General features: G+C 37.2%; 1 protein-coding gene across 4 annotated transcripts in view; it reads right to left on the bottom strand.

Annotated features, from left to right (window-relative positions):
• PTPRZ1 (protein tyrosine phosphatase receptor type Z1) overlaps positions 1-20,892 on the bottom strand; it is a 193,264-nt gene that overhangs the window by 122,791 nt on the left and 49,581 nt on the right. For all 4 annotated transcript variants that reach the window (XM_043463568.1, XM_043463569.1, XM_043463570.1 and 1 more), the window contains exon 2: positions 13,697-13,762. In XM_043463568.1, the coding sequence (XP_043319503.1) occupies positions 13,697-13,762 (66 nt within the window). The remainder of the gene's footprint in view (positions 1-13,696; positions 13,763-20,892) is intronic.

Here is a 20,892-nt window from a genome sequence, read left to right as displayed (position 1 = left end):
CTCAATGAAACGATGAGCCATGCCGTGTAGGGCCACCCAGGACATACGGGTCATGGTGGAGAGTTCTGACAAAATGTGGTCCACTGGAGTAGGGAATGGCAAACCACTTAAGTATTCCTGCCTTCAGAACCCCATGAACAGTATGAAAAGGCAAAAAGATAGGACACTGAAAGAGGAACTCCCCAGGTCGGTAGGTGCCCAATATGCTACTGGAGATCAGTAGAGAAATAACTCCAGAAAGAAGGAAGAGATGGAGCCAAAGCAAAAACAATACCAGTTGTGGATGTGACTGGTGATGGAAGTAAGGTCCAATGCTGGAAAGAGCAATACTGCATAGGAACCTGGAATGTTAGGTCCATGAATCAAGGCAAATTGTAAGTGATCAAACAGGAGATGTCAAGAGTGAACGTCAACATTCTAGGAATCAGCGAACTAAAATGGACTGGAATGGGTGAATTTAACTCAGATGACCATTATATCTACTACTGTGGGCAGGAATCGCTTAGAAGAAATGGAGTAGCCATCATAGTCAACAAAAGAGTCCTAAACTCAGTACTTGGATGCAATCTCAAAAAATGACAGAATGATCTCTGTTCGTCTCCAAGGCAAACCATTCAATATCACGGTAATCCAAGTCAATGCCCTGACCAGAAATGCTGAAGAAGTTGAAGTTGAACAGTTCCATGAAGACCTATAAGACCTTCCAGAATTAACACCCAAAAAAGATGTCCTTTTCATTATAGGGGACTGGAATGCAAAAGTAGAGGGTCAAGAAACACCTGGAGTAACAGGCAAATTTGATCTTGGAGTACAGAATGAAGCAGGACAAAGGCTAATAGAGTTCTGCCAAGAGAATGCACTGGTCATAGCAAACACCCTCTTCCAACAACACAAGATAAGACTCTACATATGGACATCACCAGATGTTTAACACTGAAATCAGACTGATTATATTCTTTGCAGCCAAAAATGGAGAAGCTCTATACACTCAGAAAAACAAGTCTGGGAGCTGACTGTGGCTCAGATCATGAGCTCCCTATTGCCAATTCAGACTTAAATTGAAGAAAGTAGGGGAAACCACTAGACCATCCAAGTATGACCTAAATCAAATCCCTAACAATTATACAGTGAAAGTGAGAAATAGATTTAAGGGACTAGATCTGATAGAGTGCCTGGTGAACTATGGACGGAGGTTCATGACATTGTACAGGAGACAAGGAGCAAGACCATTCCCAAGAAGAAGAAATGCAAAAAGGCAAAATGGCTGTCTGAGGAGGCCTTACAAATAGCTGTGAAAAGAAGAGAAGCGAAAAGGAGAAAAGAAAAGATATACCCATTTGAATGCAGAGTTCCAAAGAAGAGCAAGGAGAGATAAGAAAGCCTTCCTCAGTCATCAATGTAAAGAAAGAGGAAAACAATAGAATGGGAAAGACTACAGATCTCTTCAAGAATATTATAGATACCAAGGGGATATTTCATGCAAAGATGGGCACAATAATGGACAGAAATGGTATGGACCTAACAGAAGCAGAAGATATTAAGAAGAGGTGGCAAGAATACACAGAAAAACTGTACAAAAAGGATCTTCACAACCCAGATAATCATGGTGGTGTGATCCCTCGCCTAGAGCAAGATATCCTGGAATGTGAAGTCAAGTGAAGTCAAGTGGCCTTAGGAAGCATCACTATGAACAAAGTTAGTGGAAGTGATGGAATTCCAGTTGAGCTATTTCAAGTCCTAAAAGATGATGCTGTGAAAGTGCTTCATTCAATATGCCAGCAAATTTGGAAAACTCAGCAGTGGCCACAGGACTGGAAAAGGTCAGTTTTCATTCCAATCCCAAAGAAAGGCAATCCCAAAGAATGCTCAAACGACTGCACATTTGCACTCATCTCACACACTAGTAAAGTAATGCTCAAAATTCTCCAAGCCAGGCTTCAACAGTATGTGAACCATGAACTTCCAGATGTTCAAGCTGGTTTTAGAAAAGGCAGAGGAACCAGAGATCAAACTGCCAACATCTGCTGGATCATCAAAAAAGCAAGAGAATTCCAGAAAAACATCTATTTCTGCTTTACTGACTATGCCAAAGCCTTTGACTGTGTGGATCACAATAAACTGTGGAAAATTCTGAAAGAGATGGGAATACCAGACCACCTAACTTGCTTCCTGAGAAATCTGTATGCAGGTCAAGAAGCAACAGTTAGAACTGAACATGGAACAACAGACTGGTTCCAAATAGGAAAAGGAATATGTCAAGGCTGTATATTGTCACCCTGCTTATTTAACTTATATGTAGATTGCATCATGAGAAATGCTGGGCTGTATGAAGCAACAGGTGGAATCAAGATTGCCAGGAGAAATATCAGTTATCTCAGGTATGCAGATGACACTACCCTTATGGCAGAAAGTCAAGAAGAACTAAAGAGCCTCATGATGAAAGTGAAAGATGGGAGTGAAAAAGTTGGCTTAAAACTCAACATTCAGAAAACTTAAGATCATGGCATCTGCTCCCATCACTTCATGGCAAATAGATGGGGAAACAATGGAAACAATGAGAGACTTTATTTTGGAGGGCTACAAAATCATTGCAGATGGTGACTGCAGCCATGAAATTAAAAGATGCTTGTTCCTTGGAAGAAAAGCTATGACCAATCTAGACAGCATATTTAAAAGCAAAGACATTACTTTGCCAACAAAGGTCTGTCTAGTCAAAGCTATGGTTTTTCCAGTAGTCATGTATGGATATGAGAGTTGGACTATATTGAAAGCTGAGCACCAAAAAATTGATGCTTTTGAACTGTGGTGTTGGAGAAGACTCCTGAGAGTCCCTTGGACTGCAAGGAGATCCAACCAGTCCATCCTAAAGGAAATCAGTCCCGAATACTCATTGGAAGGACTGATGGTGAAGCTGAAGTTTTGCCACCTGATGGGAAGAACTGACTCATTGGAAAAGACCCTCATGGTGGGAAAGACTGAAAGCAGGAGAAGGAGGGGATGACAGAGGATGAGATGGTTGAAAGGCAAGATAGACTTAACGGACATGAGTTTGAGCAAACTCTGAGTGTTGGTGATGGACAGGCAAGCTTCAGGGAAGCTGGCATGCTGAAGTCCATAGGGTCACAAAGAATCGGACCCAATCGAGACACTGAACTGAACTGAAGAATGTTCTCATCACATTCCTATTTTTCTATCCAGGGAAGAAGCTTACTAGATCGCTGGAAGAATAACAATCTCTCTCTTGCCCATAGGTTAACACGGCCGCTCTCTTTGCATGCAATAATCTTTCACCTGTGATTGTTTAGTTAGCTCCTACTTATGCTTTATTCCACTGTAAAGTCCCTTCCACTCAGGAGCTTCCTCTGAACCACTTAAGGTATGCAGGAGCCACAGATCTGGGTCAGCACAGTCTACCATTGGGACATTTGTCATACTTGGTAATCACTGTCATTGGCATGATTGTGACTGTTTCCATTGTTCAGTGCATCCCTGGAACACGACACAGTGTCTGGCTCGTGTTATGCACCCAGTATGTATGATTTCATTAAATGAATGATCTCCAAACTTTAAATTTCCCTTTGTCAAGGAATATATATGATAACATCCAGGTAGAAAGCAAGTCGAGGAATCAATAAGAAGTCAACTCCTTCACGTTTTAATATAGACTAACTGAACCTAAGAATCTCCTTCAGGATATATGGGGCACTATAGGTGTGGATGCAAGTTTGGGGCTTTTAGAAAAGAAAAACTATATGTTTTTTATGAAAAAAGTGCTGCAAGGAGCTCTTATTTCCTAGAAATGCTCATGAAATATGAAAGAAAATACCTATGTAAAAAAGCTAGACTAGCCATTAGTTGTTTCGAAATAATCCAGCTTGGCATGTGCCAAGTTTTAAATGTGCTTTGATGCTGACTCTGGGTGGTTCTGCTATTGTTTTAATTTCCAAATGGCAAAGGACTCTAAAATACAGCTTTTTTTGTTTTCCAATTAAGATTTATAGCCATTTTCTATAAATTTCAGCTATTATACATATACATTGTGCATAAATTTGTTTTATATATTTAATATATTTACATAAATATATCTGTAGGTAAGTATTTATACATACATTTATATTATGCTATAAATATATATATTCACAAACATAAATACATTTATGTATTTACACATAACTAAATTTACAGCTACAAATAGTGAAGTGAAAGTCACTCAGTTGTGTCCAACTCTTTTCGACATAGTCCATGGAATTCTCCAGGCCAGAATACTGGAGTGGGTAGCCTATCCCTTCTCCAGGGGATCTTCCCAACCCCGAAATTGAACCCAGGTCTCCTGCAATGCAGGCAGATTCTTTACCAGCTGAGCCACAAGGGAAACCCACATCTACCACACCTATATATATATATATATGATTTTTCTTAAATGAACATATGTTATTTTTACAATGAGAAATAAATGAGGTGATTTTCATTTTGGGGGGAAAACACATGCCAGATCATGACTCTTGATGCTCACCAAGGCAATGGTTCAGAGCTCTCCACTTCATTGATTTGGTCACTGGGAGAAATGCAGGAGCAGAGAAATGATCAGAAAGGTATCTCTTATCACACTCAGTTTCTCAGTTCAGGTATTGTCTCCTCTTTCTCAAAATTTATTATCAAAATTCATTCTGTTAAATTAGAGAAGTAGGTAGTATCTCCTAAGGGAAAAAGTTTAGCCCAGGTGGACAAGAATCTGATTTTAAGTCCAAGGTTGCTGCTCCGTCCTAGACAAGAGCCTCTCAACTGCCTCCTGGGCTGTGGGCAGCAGCTGGACTGGACTAGATGCCTGCACTTCAGCTGGCTTCATGTGAGTCTGTCTGGGAACACCTAGGGTGGTCTTCTCATTTCGGGCTCTTTGAGAAGGAGCCCATCATGGAGCTTGCTTGGGTTCTCTGTTTCCAGGACAGTGCTTGCAGGTATTTGAGAGGGAGGGGATATCTAGGTAGGGAGAAGCCCCGCAAACAGCTGAGAGCATCACAGGGAAGCCGGACCAGCTGATGCCAGCCTCTACTCTGCCCTCAGCCTCTGCTCCCAGGCTTCTTCCTCAGTCACGATAATTATCTCCCAGGGCGCCCGACTGCTTCTCTCAGTTCTAGCTTCCAACAAGTCCACCTCCCTAGGTTATCAGCTACTACTCTGAATCTACCTGTAAAAACCGTTCAAGTTCGCTTCCCTCTCCGTGGAACCTGGGCACATACTGTTTGAGGAAGGAATCTAGACAGCTTTCAAGTGTCCCAGAATATTCTATGATAGTTAAGAAGCTCCCTGCACAGTTTGGAAGCTGGTTTGCCAGAGGCCACAAAGAACCTCTAAGATCCTCTGCACTCCAGCCAAGAAAAGTTCTACCTCTGGCTCAGTCAAGGCATCTCTTAGCTGAACAAAACATACCACATAGTTAAAAAAGAGACCTGGTATTAACAGGCAGCAGGATAGAGAGATAGCCACATTGATATATATATATATATATACATTCACTGGAGAAAGGGGGGGAAAAATCAGTCCTAAACATATCTGAATATATTCAAAATAGCTTTTATAATTCTCTGCTTCAATTAATAAAAAATCTTTCTGAATGTAAAAACTGAGTCATGACTTCCTTGGTACAGTTGGATAAGAATCTGCCTGCCAACAGAGGCAACAGGAGTTCGATCCCTGGTCAGGGAAGATTCCACATGCAACGGACCAACTAAAGCCCCTGCACCACAACTATTGAGACCTCACCCTAGAGCCTGCAAGCCACAACTACCGATTCTGTGTGTTACCTCTGCTGAAGCTTGCGCCTCTATAGCCTGTGCCCCACAACAAAAGAAGCCACCACACGAGAAGCCTGAGCGATGCAACTAGAGAGTAGTCCCCTCTGGCCACAACTAGAGAAAGCCCATGCACAGCAATGAAGACCCAGTGCAACCAAAAATAAATAAATAAAAGAATCTTGAGGTTTAACAAAATGAGTCACTTACATATTTTTCTCTCTGCTCTTTGAAAACCTTTGATTTAAAGAATCAGAGTTACCATACAGAAAACAGGAAACTGGGCCTTGCACTCAGCCTTTACGGCTTCATAAAATAGCAAGGTGACAAAGGTCAACTTAAAATAATTGCAATTATATTTTGTCTAAAAGTTGAAAACATTTAAATGAAATTTGTGTGATAACAGAAACTGTGGACTGATCTTAAATTGTTTTAATTAACATGCAATATTCTTTTTTTTTTTTGCTGGAAGACGTATTTTATAAAAAAGGAAATTTCAGAGTACAGAACACAAAGAATCACATAAAGGGTCAAGAAAAGGAAAGGGGAATGGTCAACCCAGATACTAAACCCACACATTTGAGTGCAAACAGAAGGAGAAATAGCCAGATGTTCTCATCTTGAGCTACTAAGGGACTTGCCCAATCTATTCAAGACTCTACCAAATATAGTCAGCAGGGGTAGTTATGAGGCTGGCCTAGAGAATCTATGCAATTTTCATCTTACTCACAGGTGATTACTGCTGGCATATTGTTTTATTCTTAGATATATTTAGCAATGATTATTTAATTGTAATGCTATTCTGCAGCCACACCTTTATTTTTTCAATCCTAAAGTGATAATTTGCAGGTAAATAAATTCTGAGTTTTAGATTATTTAATGAACCTTATTCAGCCTCTCATGAGGCATTCTCTACTCATCCCATTTAGCATAGGAAACATACATCTCAGCTGAACTTTTTAAAGATGTACAGATGATAGGAAATACCTATCTATAATATGCAATTAAGCAAGTCAACTCCCTCTAATCATTTTATGAGATTATCAGATACACCCAAATTTGTTTAATTTGTTTAATCTCTTTGGGCTCAAGTTAAGACACTGCCAACTAATAATCACTTGGATCTGTAGTGTAATTGTTCAAAGAGATTTCACAAAGTGAAACACTGATTTGATTCATGCACAATTAGGTAGAGTACTATTAAAAATTATTTACTGAAAGAAAATTGAAATACAGAGCAAACAGCCTAGTCAGTCTGAATGTTAGGGATGACCAGGAAGTCCTCACGCCCTGATTAGATATCTGTGACAGCCTTACACCACAGCTCAGGACAGTCCCTACGTCCTGACTGGTAAAAATGCAAAGCTGGGGTCCTTATCCAACTACCTTGCCCTTCTTAGCTAAAACTAACAGAAGCGTGTTGAAAACCTTTTGCAAGTATATACATGTTTAAAAAATGAGCATGATACAATAGCATACAGTAAGAGGTGAAGGTCTCCTGCATCCAGTGACCCTCCACAGTCCCATTCTTCAGGGGTAAGCCATTGCCAATAGGGTGGTGTGTAACCTTCCAGGTTTCTCTTCTATGTACATATAAATATATAATATTTTACAAAAATGAGGCAACTCTATACACAGAGTTCTAGAACATGCCTTTTCATTCTTAAGTTGGAACTGAGAAATGAACAGCCTAAGATAAGGAGTGATGATTCAGAGGAAAGCATCATATGTTAAAAGAATTTTCAGATTCCAGATGTAAAGAGATGACTGAATGAGTCAAAAATCAGTTCAGTTCAATACAGATTTAAATTTTCTTTCTGAGTTACCTATTTCTCCTAGGTTAAGAGAAGTAAAATTACTAAACCCAACTATGTTCAAAAATAAATGCCAAACACCAAACCACACAATACACAACCTTATATTATGGTTCCTTTGTTTTCCATAAGTAGTATCTTCTAGTCTATATATTTGTTGGAAATACTATTTAGACAGGATATTCTATTTGAGGAAGCAGAATCAATTTGGCATTCAGAGCTTCCCTCCTTCTGAGGTGTTTAGTCAAGTGGCTAGTAGTGACTCCTGTGTGGTCTAATGCAATCTTGTGCAGCCAATGCAGCCCTTTAACTAAAACTTTAAAGTTCTCTGGGTTTAAGAACACTTGAACCACTACAATATTGTGAAGTAATTAGCCTCCAACTAATAAAAATAAATGAAAAAAAAAAAAGAAAATATATCAATATACAATTTCCAGTTTCAAGTTGTCTTAAAATATGGTGAAAAGAAACATCTGAATATACGTATTTTTAAATCCAGGAAATCTAGGAAAATCCAGGAAATCATTTCAATAGCGATCACTTCTAAGAAGTAAGCAGTATAAGTCCATTCATTTCTGATCTTCTCATTGCTTAAGGTGATAAGGTCTAACAACTCAAACAGAGGGAAGGTTTTAATCTTGTGATCATGGTGGGCTACATGTTCATGATATATATTAAAAAAAGAAAGACCAAAAGACCTAGTTTTTCTTTCTTCACTGAATTGTCTTTATATAGACATTTTAAATAGAAAATTTATCGTTAATAGAAAGAAGGAAATTCGTTTTCTGAAATCCTTACATGAAATGAAGTTACTAAGGAAAGAACTCGATTTTAGTGCTGACGTTCTCAGATTTACTATCTGCTCTTTCATTGCAGAGTGATAAACTTTGCTCACCTTCTTGTAATAACTTAAAAAATGGGACTGTTCACTGTATTTACCAACCCTGCCATTTCTCAGCATAATTATAGGATATATCCTGAATAGAAAAGTTGTTTTTAGTCTATGCTAAAAAAAACCCACAATTGAAACACATCTTCTCCTCCTCTTCCACTGTTTCTCTATCCATCTGATAGCTAGCATGGATTTTTATTGTTTCTCCACATATTGCAGTTGTATAATATTTCTGAAACAACCTTAGCGTAAGTGATTCTATTTAAATCATGTTTGATGTGCCATGTGACATTTCAAAATAGCTTATGGTAAAGCAATGAGCTCTCTTACAGGCAGATGTTATGATGTTCTTAGTAACTTTTATGAATAGAATTCTATATATACATTCAAGGGCAAGTCTTTTCTTCCAAGATTGAAGAAGTCTAACAGCTCAAAAGATAAGCTATTATGAACAAAACTAGAAGTAAGTGTGGTCAAGACCAATTTACTTCAGCTGTTCATCAATTAAATTTAAGACTCTTAAAACTAATTTATCCTGAAATTTTATAGTTATCACACATAGTTTTTCATTTTCCAGGTGGGATAATAAGCATAGAAATTGACAATACTACCAACATTTATTGTATTAAAAATAAAAAGATAATATACTTAATATTGAAAAATCCATATTTAAAATTCTTGACTTGGGAGTGATTGCTTGGGAGAGAAGTGTTCATTTGGATAAAGGCTTTTTCTCACTTGTTTTCTTTTTGACATTCTATGAATTCAGACAAAATTATCAATCTGAACTCAGCTTGAGCTAAGCAGCTGTAAAATGTCCTCATCTGAAACTGTAAGCAGGACCTGGAATGAAATCCAGAGAAACTAAGACACAAATTTATTCAAAAAGAATATAAGACACCCTTTTACTGAAAACAAAAGTGAAACTAAGTTAAATAAATGGATTGTCCTTTTTTTTTTTAATACCAGTTACTCAGGTCTACCGTTCTTATTCAATTAACCATTACCCCAGGCAGTATTTATTTACCATATGTCCTCCCAAAACCCTAACCTAAACCCTGTTACTTGGGGTAATTTAAGAAATTAAGTAATTGACTACTTTGATCTCCTTGTTGACCAAGGGACTCTCAAGAGTCTTTCTCAGCACCACAATCTGAAAGCATCAGTTCCAGTTAATCCAAAAGGAAATCAACCCTGAATATTCATTGGAAGGTCTGATGTTGAAGTTGAAGCTCCAATACTTTGGCCAATGATGTGATGAGCCAACTCATTGCAAAAGACCCTGATGCTGGGAAAGACCGAGGGCAAGAGGAGAAGGGGTTGACAGAGGATGAGATGGTTGGATGGTATCATTGACTCAATGCACACAAGTTTAAGCAAATTCATGGAGATAGTGAAGGACGGGGAAGCCTGATGTGCTTCAGTCCATGGGTTGCAATGAGTCAGACACTTTAATTTCTTGTTGCTAGTTTCTGAACAATAAGAAATTAAATAATTAGAAAAAAGCAAATTAAAAATAGGATTTTACTTTTTGTCAATCAAGTTGACCAGATTTTTAAAACGAGTGTGATCCTGCGGCTCAATTCCAGAAAAATAAATGACCCAATCAAAAAATAGGCCAAAGAACTAAACAGACATTTCTCCAAAGAAGACATACAGATGGCTATCAAACACATGAAAAGATGCTCAACATCACTCATTATCAGAGAAATGCAAATCAAAACCACAACGAGGTACCATTACCCGCCAGTCAGGATGGCTGCTATCCAAAAGTCTACAAGCAATAAATGCTGGAGAGGGTGTGGAGAAAAGGGAACCCTCTTACACTGTTGGTGGGAATGCAAACTAGTACAGCCACTATGGAGAACAGTGTGGAGACTCCTTAAAAAACTGGAAATAGAACTGCCATATGACCCAGCAATCCCACTTCTGGGCATGCACACCGAGGAAACTAGATCTGAAAGAGACACGTGCACCCCAATGTTCATCACAGCACTGTTTACAATTGCCAGGACATGGAAGCAGCCTAGATGCCCATCAGCAGATGAATGGTTAAGAAAGCTGTGGTACATATACACTATGGAATATTACTCAGCCATTAAAAAGAATTCATTTGAATCAGTTCTAATGAGATGGATGAAACTGGAGCCCATTATACAGAGTGAAGTAAGCCAGAAAGATAAAGACCAATACAGTATACTAACGCATGTATATGGAATTTAAAAAGATGGTAATGATCCCTATATGCAAAACAGAAAAAGAGACACAGATGTACAAAACAGACTTTGGGACTCTGTGGGAGAAGGCGAGGGTGGGATGTTCAGAGAGAACAGCATTGAAAGAAGTATACTATCAAGGGTGAAACAGACCACCAGCCCAGGTTGGATGCATGAGACAAGTGCTCGGGGCTGGTACACTGGGAAGACTCAGAGGGATGGGATGGGGAGGGAAGCGGGAGGGGGGATCGGGATGGGGAACACATATAAATCCATGGCTGATTCATGTCAGTGTGTGGCAAAAACCACTACAATATTGTAAAGTGATTAGCCTCCAACTAATAAAAATAAATGAAAAAAATAAATAAAACGAGTATGAGTAAAAATGTGAGGAAATGGATAAAAATGTGAGGAAAAACAATTTTCTAAAATTTGACCATTATATCAATATTAAAAACACTTGGCAATTTGATCCAACAACTCTCTTTTTGTTAAAGTCTATTTTTTCTGAAAAAACAATTGCTCAAGGAAATAGAATTAGAGGATGTTCATTACCTTGGATATATAATAGCAAAACATAAACAAAATTTTACAAAATAATAAATTTAAATAATTAAAAATGGCACAAAGTTATGGAGAATCTTTGTTTTTATGTATTTCTCAAGATTAAAAAATTAATAATAAAAAGAATGTCCTTATATATAGGTCATAATTGTAAATTTGTAAATTAAAGGCAAGTCTTTCTATAAAATGTCATGTAGAACTACCACACACCCATCTAATCAGAAGCTAGACATGACTTAATTTGTTCAATTTTTCCTGCTTTAATGTATATCTTGATTATTCTACGTTCTAATTTATTTCACCAAAAAGATGATATAAATGGCTAATAAAAATTAAAATCCTGCCTTCAAGAGTAATAAAACAGAACAAATTAAAATTAAAATGTCATTTTTTAAGCATATCAGATTAGTGAAGATTTTAAAAATGACAATTTTTAAATCCTGGTTTATTCAGTGGGGTGGTCACTTACTTATACGTAAGCACATACATGCTCTCTAGAAGCCAACTAGGTCATGTGTATCTAGAATTCTGAAAGCATTTATTTTTTGCTATTCAGTAATGGTATATCAAGGATTCTTTTATAAAAATGATAAAAATATAAAGTCATTTCTATTCATCTATTTATCACTGTTTATAACAGCCTGAATATCCAAATATTAAAAATGAAACATTTCTTCCATAGACTGTTAGGCAGACACTAAGTACCAGGATCAACAGGGATTATCACTGAAATAAGGAAATACTCAAAAATAATTACTAGAATAAATTGGATGCAAAACTCTATGTAAGAAGCATATAAACATAATATAATAAAAACTGTCCTGAAAAGAATATACCAAATTTCCTAGTGGATATACCTGGAGGGAGTAAACAGTGGTTTTATATTCTTTGTATTTGAATGAATTTTTTAAAAAATTTCTAGTTTTAAAGTAAGAATTAAAAAAAGAAAATGCAAGCCTCACTACAAAATTCATGGTGCTGCTATCTTTCATCTATAAAACAGATTGGCTCAGTTCAGTTCAGTTCAGTCGCTCAGTCGTGTCCGACTCTTTGCGACCCCATGAATCGCAGCACACCAGGTCTCCCTGTCCATCACCAACTCCCAGAGTTTACTCAAACTCACATCCATCGAGTCAGTGATGCCATCCAGCCATCTCATCCTCTGTCGTCCCCTTCTCCTCCCGCCCCCAATCCCTCCCAGCATCAGGGTCTTTTCCATGAGTCAACTCTTCGCATGAGGTGGCCGAAGTATTGAAGTTTCAGCTTCAGCATCGGTCCTTCCAATGAACACCCAGGACCGATCTCCTTTAGGATGGACTGGTTGGATCTTCTTGCAGTCCAAGGGACTCAAGAGTCTTCTCCAACACCACAGTTCAAAAGCATCAATTTTTAAGTGCTCAGCTTTCTTCACAGTCCAACTCTCAAATCCATACATGACCACTGGAAAAACCATAGCCTTGACTAGACGGATGGGAAATAGATGGGGAAACAGTGGAAACAGTGTCAGACTTTATTTTTTTGGGCTCCAAAATCACTGCAGATGGTGACTGCAGCCAGGAAATTAAAAGACACTCCTTGAGAGGAAAGTTATGACCAACCTAGATAGCATATTAAAAAGCCGAGATATTACTTTGCCAACAATGGCTAGATTCATGTTAAAGCCCTTTTAATTCGATTCCAATTATTAACCCAATCTTATCTCTAATGAGTACCCAACTCTACCACTGAACTCTATCTCAGATGGTCATCAAGCATGTTATGTTCCCTGCAGAGTCCACCCAAGCTCATCCAATTAGGCCTAGAGCTTCTCTTCTTTCCTAAGGTTTTTGATCATCATTTCTGATGGAACTATTTTAAGCCAACATCAGCTATTCATGATGCTCTAAGTTAAGTCCGGTAATCACACAAAATCACATTTAACCCTGATTCCAATTAACTCAGCACACTAATTCAGAAGGAAACTCCTTTTGAAGGCAAGACTACCATCATTATTTGTTAATATTAATCATAACAACAACTGTGATCATAACAAGCATAGCTGATAAAGTTTATTGAGAATTCTCTATTTACAAGGAGGCACTGTGTCAACTCCATTTAATGTTCAGAAAAATCTTCCATTTCACAGATGAGAAAACTGAGACTCAATTAGGGTACATACTTTTCCCAAGGAGACGTAGCTAGTGTAGATCTGATATTCAAATCTAGCTCTGTCTGAGATCAATATACCCTATTCTGCCAATTTGCTAATGGAAATTCACTAGAAATCATTTTGCATATGATATATTTTTAGTGATTAACTGCATTCCCATGTAGCTAAGTTAAAATGATGTGTGGAGCTACAAAATTTTCTTTTACACATAAGAGCAGATACAAAAACAATAATAATTTTCATTGAATTTCATTATATTCTAATATATTTACCTGTATAGGACCAGCCAATCTCTTCAACAAGTTTTCTCTGTTGTCTGTAGTATCCATAAACCCAATCTACAACCAAGAAAAAAAAACCAATTGATCAATGTGTAGAAAAATATATGTGTACAAATTTTAAAAAACACAAGAAGCCCAAAGCACCATTCATACAGTAACGGTCCTCGATTATTCTTTTCTATTTCATCTTCACAATTTCAACTGCCACCATTATAGACTCCATCATCCCTGTTCTGGTAATTAGCGTAACTTTTAGCAGGGCACATTTTAAAACTGCTGAAGTTCAGGCAAAGACAAAGAAGGTATTCTGTGAAAAGCATGAGCAACCTAGAGGATTTCATCTCATAGAGTGACTAGGGTCAGAAAGGACAGCTTATTCTATCTTTAGATTTTTCTTACCATTCCCTCGATTCAGTACCTGAAATCCTACTGACTAGTGATACTTTTCAAGTTACAACCCAAGTTGTATCTGTAAATGCTTCTAGGAGATCCAGAGGTCACCATGTTTTCAGAATTTACTTCTCTTACAAGGCACAACAAAATTAATAGTCTTGAAGAATGAAAATTTCAGTGTCAGTGTGTGCGTGTGTGTGTGTGTGTGTGTTGCCTGGGAGAAAGCTTGTGTTAGACAGTGTAAGTGAATTTGTCTCTTAGAGGAACAGTGATGCCTAAGGGAGGTAATGCGGGGGAAGCTAGGGGCACTGTAAAATAGTGGACTCTTCATGACCTAGAGAGAGAAGCTCTAGTTCTTGAACATGGGGCAAGGGCTACAGAAAGGAAAATGGATGGAAGCCAAAGGCTCACTCTGTACCGCTCAGAATTTTGCCTGGGGTCATGCCTGTACCCAAGAAACAGGGACATTATGATTCATTCTCCTCCTTCCTGTGTCATTGTGCTCTTGTACCTTTATTCCAGCCTGTCTTAACACTAGTACGCCATTTCAGCTACATTGTGAGAAAATACATCTTTGTGAGCGAGGTTTGGAAGCTGATCAGTGTTGACAAAACTGTTTCTGTAGAAAAGGCTACAGGAATTTCCTAGTTGCTTGGTGGTTAGAATTCTGCGCTTTCACTGCCGTGGTGAGTTCAGTCGCTGGTTGGGGAACTGAGATCCTGTAAGTCACATGGCATGACCAGAAAAAGAAAAGGCTACAAACAGCTAGTTTACAAATGAACACGTGGAACATTACATATTCATAAATTGGGGTTCTGTACATATGGTTTTCATTTGAATACAAGGATTTATTTATACCATACTATAGATATACATACATATTATAAATATTTCTCATCATTTAAGATTTATTTCTTATATATGAGAAATATATAATATTTCTCATCATTTCTCATCAAATAAGAGACACTTCTTTCCTCTTATTTTCTTTACGCAGATTTTTTTTCTTTTTTGACAATTTCTTTTTTTCCCAATTTAAGGGAGGCAAATATCTCAAGGACGTTTCAGAAATTACTTTTCTTCTATTCCATGTTATACGATCTGATTAGCAGAACGTGGTAATACATACTAAAATTTTACAAAAACTTAAAAGCAGACCATCTTACAGAAATATACATTCTGAATCCATAGATTATTGAAAACCAAAACCAATCTTGGAGAAAGCAAAAAAAATTGTTTTAAAAATTTCTCTACCCATAAATATAGGTAAATATTTTATTGGCCATGTAGCACATTTCAACAAACATTTGTTTTGATAACGGTTTTACTGAAATATGATTTGCACACCTTACAATTCACCCAGGAAAGTGTACAACTTAATGGCACTCACTATATTCACAGAATTATGCAATCATCACTACCGAAAATTTTAAAACATCTTTATTATCCCCCAAAAGAAACCTCATACCTTTAGCTGCCACCCCCAACCCCACCTCGACCTCCATTAATTTGTAGATTTGGATATTCCAGATATTTCTAAATACATGATCATGCAATACATGGCTTTTTATGGCTGGCTTCTTTAACTTAGCATAATTAATGTTTTCAAGGTTTACCCATGTTGTAGGATATATGAGTACTTCATTCCTTTTTTTTAAACTTTTTATTTTGTATTGGACTATAATCGATTAACAATGCTGTGATAGTTTCGGGTGAATATCCCCTGGGGATGGCAACCCACTCCAGTATTCTTGTCTGGAGAATTCCACGAACAGAAGAGCCTCATGGATGACTGTCCACGGAGTCACAAAGAGTTGGACATGACTGAGGGACTAACACGTTCACTTTTCATACATGTATCTGGGGTTCTCCGGTGGCTCAGCTGATAAAGAAATCCAACTGCCAGTGCAGAAGACACAAGAGACTTGGGTTCGATCCCTGGGTCAGAAAGATCCTCTGGAGTAGGAAATGGCAACCCACTCCAGTATTTCTTGCCTGGAAAATTCCATGGACAGAGGAGCCTGGCGGGCCCCAGTCCTTGGGGTGCAAAAAGTCAGACATGACTGAGCACGCATGCATGCACATACACGTATCCATTCTCCCCCAAACTTCCCTCCCATCCAGGCTGTCATGTAACATTAAGCACAGCTGCATGTGCTATACAGTAGGCCACTGTTGGTTATCCACTTTAAATACTGCAGTGTAATACTTCATTCCTTTTTATTGTCTAATAGTATTCCATTGTCCGGTGACCAAAATGGCCTTAAAACTCCTCTCAGCTTGACAAAACTTTGGACAGGCTACTTCCTAGCTCTATGTTTCTGACCTCCTATTTCTTCCAGCATTTCATTTAGAAAACTTATACATTCTTTCTTTGCTACTTTGAGAAGTAAATCTTTTTAAATAGCCATATGCCATTCTACAACTAGGACTGTACTTATCAAGACTAAGGAAAACATCTCTCTGAAAAGCAACTATCAAAGGAAATAAGCACCCTTATCTCCCACGTTCTGTAGGAGGGTATGAGCCTAACTTCCATTGAGGTATCTTGCTCCAAGTTGTAAAAACTACCTCTGTCATAATGATATAGGCTTATCTTTCTTTTGGGTGGATCAACTACAGATGGCCGATGACTTTCTCTGATGTCCTGAATTATATTTACACTGGGATCAACTTATCTCTCCAAACACCTTATTTTCTCGGCCTCATCAGGGTTGAGTTCAGATTCAGTTCTGCCTCCTCGCCCTACTGCAATTGCCTTGAATAAAGTTTTCTTTGCCTGTTTCATTTTCTTTGCTGCAATTTTTGTTTCGATGTTGGCTATGCCACTTTCTATTTATCCATTCATCAATTGTTTGATACTTGGGTTGTATCCTCTTTGGGGCTATCATGAAAAATACTGCTTTGAATATTCATGCATATGTTTTCTACTTAAAAATTAAACATTAGGCTCATAACACATTTCTTAGCATTGTCCATAAAAGGGTAGTCATTTAAGGTTAAATTCTGGGGATAAGTGTTTTTTCATGATCAAGGAATATATACAACTAGATGTGAGGACCTCAAAAGTCATTTGATTCAGAATTTAACAGGCTACAAAAATTCCTATTTTACAGATAAGACAATTTTTTCGATGGAAATTTAAGTGGTTTGTACAGTCAAAAAGTGGCAAAACTGGAAACAATAATCCATGGCTCCTGCCTCCTACTCACTAAGTCTTCCCCAATATCAAAGATTCCTAACAATCTGGAGTTACTGGTTATTCTCTTAAGTTCTCTGCCTGAGTACGAACCTCTTCAAGAGAAACAAAATAAAACAAACAAAAAAAAAATTTGCTGGGGTTGAATTTCCCAGCAGGAATTATTTGGGCAAATAAATTAAAGAGAACTGACCATATATCTGATCTGACCTGGCCATCACTTGGAATTTCCCTCTGAAACTCTGCCCTGTCCATAGGGAAAAGATTTATTCTCATCATTTATGTTTTGAATAAAAACATTTTTTAAATGTAAAGGCATTTTTGACATATAAATGCATTTTGGTGATTTCAGAAGACCAAATGCCATGTAGAACCTATAATTAACAAGTATTCCATTGAAAAAAATAAAACAGTAAGCTCTTGTTTTAATGATTCAGGCTAAAGGACGACAGCAAAATATCAGCAGATTTTAGCTTTCCTTGTAGGGCTTTATTGCTACACAATCAGCATTTGTCCTTGGTTTTTAATTACTTACATTAAGAAAGCTTTTTTCAATACAAGATTCCCAGGTGTTGGTAGCTCTCTTCAGCCCCTTTATGTATTGTTCCCTTAATTGTTACTTCAAACAATCCGTTACACATTCATATGCTAATTACATGGTCCTTGGGCGTGAGAGAGTACCCCACTTTTAAAATTCTACTTAGAGGTCTGATAGATGAGATGTGATAGCTCCAATGAACAAGAAAAAAAGAATCTAGGTTCACTTTTTTTTGTTGCATTGTATACTTTGAAAACCAGTAAATCCTATATAAAGTAGAGTCTATCAAAGTGCTTACATATTTTAAAATCAATTAAAATAATGAAATACCGAATTTTTTTGGTTTGTTTCTGTGGGTTTGAGCTTCTTTAGCTTGCATATTTTGTTTCTTTCTGTTCAAAAGTATTTGCTCCGTCTGCTTTGGTGTGTTTTGTAGGGATAAAACTAAGAAATAAATTTCAAAAATGGTTGGTACACACGATGCAGAGTAAGAACATAAACATTAGTAAACCTTTTTAAAAGGTAACTCTAAAGTTGGTCCTGAAAAATCATTCTTCATGAAGGGGCTACCAAAATTGAGAGAAATTTGGTTTATACTATTTTAGGTAATTTTAAATGTCACTGCTTCAATCTATTCAATCTTATACTGTGAGCATTTACTTCTTTTGCAAACATTTATATGCCACATATTCCTTTTCTTTAGATCCACATAATGGAAATCAAAGTTTTGATAACAACTACATGGAAGATGTATATAAATTCAGCATTTTTTGCTCATTTTTTTAAACAAAGAAAAACTCCAGGTGCTCATTTTGTACTAAAATATCACTACAAATATTTTGAACTTATAAATGTCTCTGATTTTGCACTGAATGGCTAAAGAAAGTCTCTGCTTTATGCTGATCAACAATTCATCACCTGCATTCTACCATATAATCTAACAGCCATGCTCTGACAAAACATACACACACACACACAATGCTATTAAGAGGCCAAATGTATGACAGAGAAGAAATAGAGTGGGCCACAGAAAGACTTCCCAGGTGGCGCTAGTGGTAAAGAACCCCCCTGCCAATACAGGGGACATTAGAGACTCGGGTTCGATCCCTGGGTTGGGAAGATCCCCTCGAGAAGGGAAAGGCTACCCACTCCAGTATTCTGGCCTGGAAAATTCCATGGACTGTATAGTCCTTGGGGTCTCAAAGAGTCAGACACAACTGAGCGACTTTCACATACCCCATTTTTACCTACCTGGAATATATACTTGTATCTAATATATGTGCAAAGATATTTGTGAAACATAATTTAGTTAATTATGATAATTCAGGTAACTTGTTTAGTGCATACTTATAGTTCAAACATGGAACTTACTGTTAATCACTACAGATGTAACTGTAAAAAATACACATATATTATTTTCCCCCAAACCACCTGTCTTCCAATTCCAACTGTTTTCCAGGGTTAGAAAAAAGAATACCATTAGTTTTCTACCCTCTGCAGAGGTTTAAAAACATAGGTACTTTTTGCACTTTCAAAACTTAAACTGCAGCTTATCTCCAAATAGAAGGGCACATGAATTCACATTATTAAAGATAGGAATTCTGGAAAAATATGAGTTATTAGAGTACAGGTGACTTCTTTATTTAATGATAAGGTTAAAGAGGTGAAAAAGTAGATCCTTGAGGCACTGGTAAATTGTAAAAAGAGATGGAAAGATTGAACATATTGGACAATGTAAAAAACAGAGGGAGCTGCTTCCTTCATATGTCAGATGGTAGTCAGATGTCCAATTAAATACACATTTCTCATAGGACTAGGGAAGGGTTTGGAGGTGAGCAATTATATCTTGGTGCTCCTTAGACACTGAGGACTGTGTATACCTTCCAGAGGTTTGTATGTTGGCAATATGTCTACCAAACCTATTCAATGAAAACTCAAAATATTCATAGGCTTGTCTTGGAAAGTCATCAGGATATTTTCTTATACTTAGATATGTTTTACCTAATGTGATTTAAATACATTCATAAAGTTGAGGCATTTTCCGTTGAAAACATGTTAATAATTTCATCTTGATCATATAGTAATACCTATTTCAGATAAATTTTTAAAATAAAGTTAAGCAAAAGTAATTTAAAAGATCACCTGTAATCCCATCTCCAACAGAAACTAGTATTTACAATCTTTTACATTTTATATATATATATTTTTTAAATGTTATGCTATGCAATATAATGATTTTATACTTTACATTAACTGAATTACACTATTTCATTATTTTGTGACTTGTTTTTTCTACATAATAATCATTCATGTCTCAAGCTAATAAATATGGCTTTATAGCACCATAATAGTTCACTTGAAGCATTCACTAATTTTTTGATATTAAAATGAAAGCCTGATATAGATTTGGAAAATTTATTCCTTAGGATTAAATGATATGAGTGATGAAATTTTCCATTAGGCTAATTTGAATTTAAAGCTTTTGAGTATAGATTTTGATGAGGAAAGACTTGGGGAGAGGGACTGAAATATTTCAGATAGAGGAAGGGTGTTGAGCAGGAAATTAAGTGCCACTTTTTTTCCTATCAATCTTCTACAACACCAAGAAAACACTAAACTGGAACAAGCTCATTATAATTGTGAAAAGAAAGTGAAGTCACTCAGTCGTGTCCGACTCTTTGCGACCCCGTGGACTGTAGACTACCAGGGTCCTTTGTCTATGGGATTTTCCAGGCAAGAGTACTGGAGTGGGTTGCCCTTTCCTTCTCCAGGGGATCTTCCCGACCCAGGGATCGAACCTGGATCTCACGCGTTGTAGGCAGACGCTTAACCGTCAGAACCACCAGGGAAGTCCATTTTATTGTACAGTACTATAATAATTATAGTTACTTTGTTTTACCTCCATAACTAACAGTGAATTTATTCTAGTATAAGAGAAAAACTCAGTTGTTGATGAAACAGTGATAACAGAAGCTGAGATAGAAATAACAAGTGTAAAGATAACTATTTTGCTTAGTTGCTCAGTCATGTCCAACTCTTTGTGACCCTCATGGACTG

The sequence above is a fragment of the Cervus canadensis genome, chromosome 3, assembly GCF_019320065.1.
Source record: "Cervus canadensis isolate Bull #8, Minnesota chromosome 3, ASM1932006v1, whole genome shotgun sequence".
Taxonomy (NCBI): Eukaryota; Metazoa; Chordata; class Mammalia; order Artiodactyla; family Cervidae; genus Cervus; species Cervus canadensis.
The sequence above is the reverse complement of the archived record's forward strand: the minus strand, read 5'-3'. Positions and strand labels throughout refer to the sequence as shown.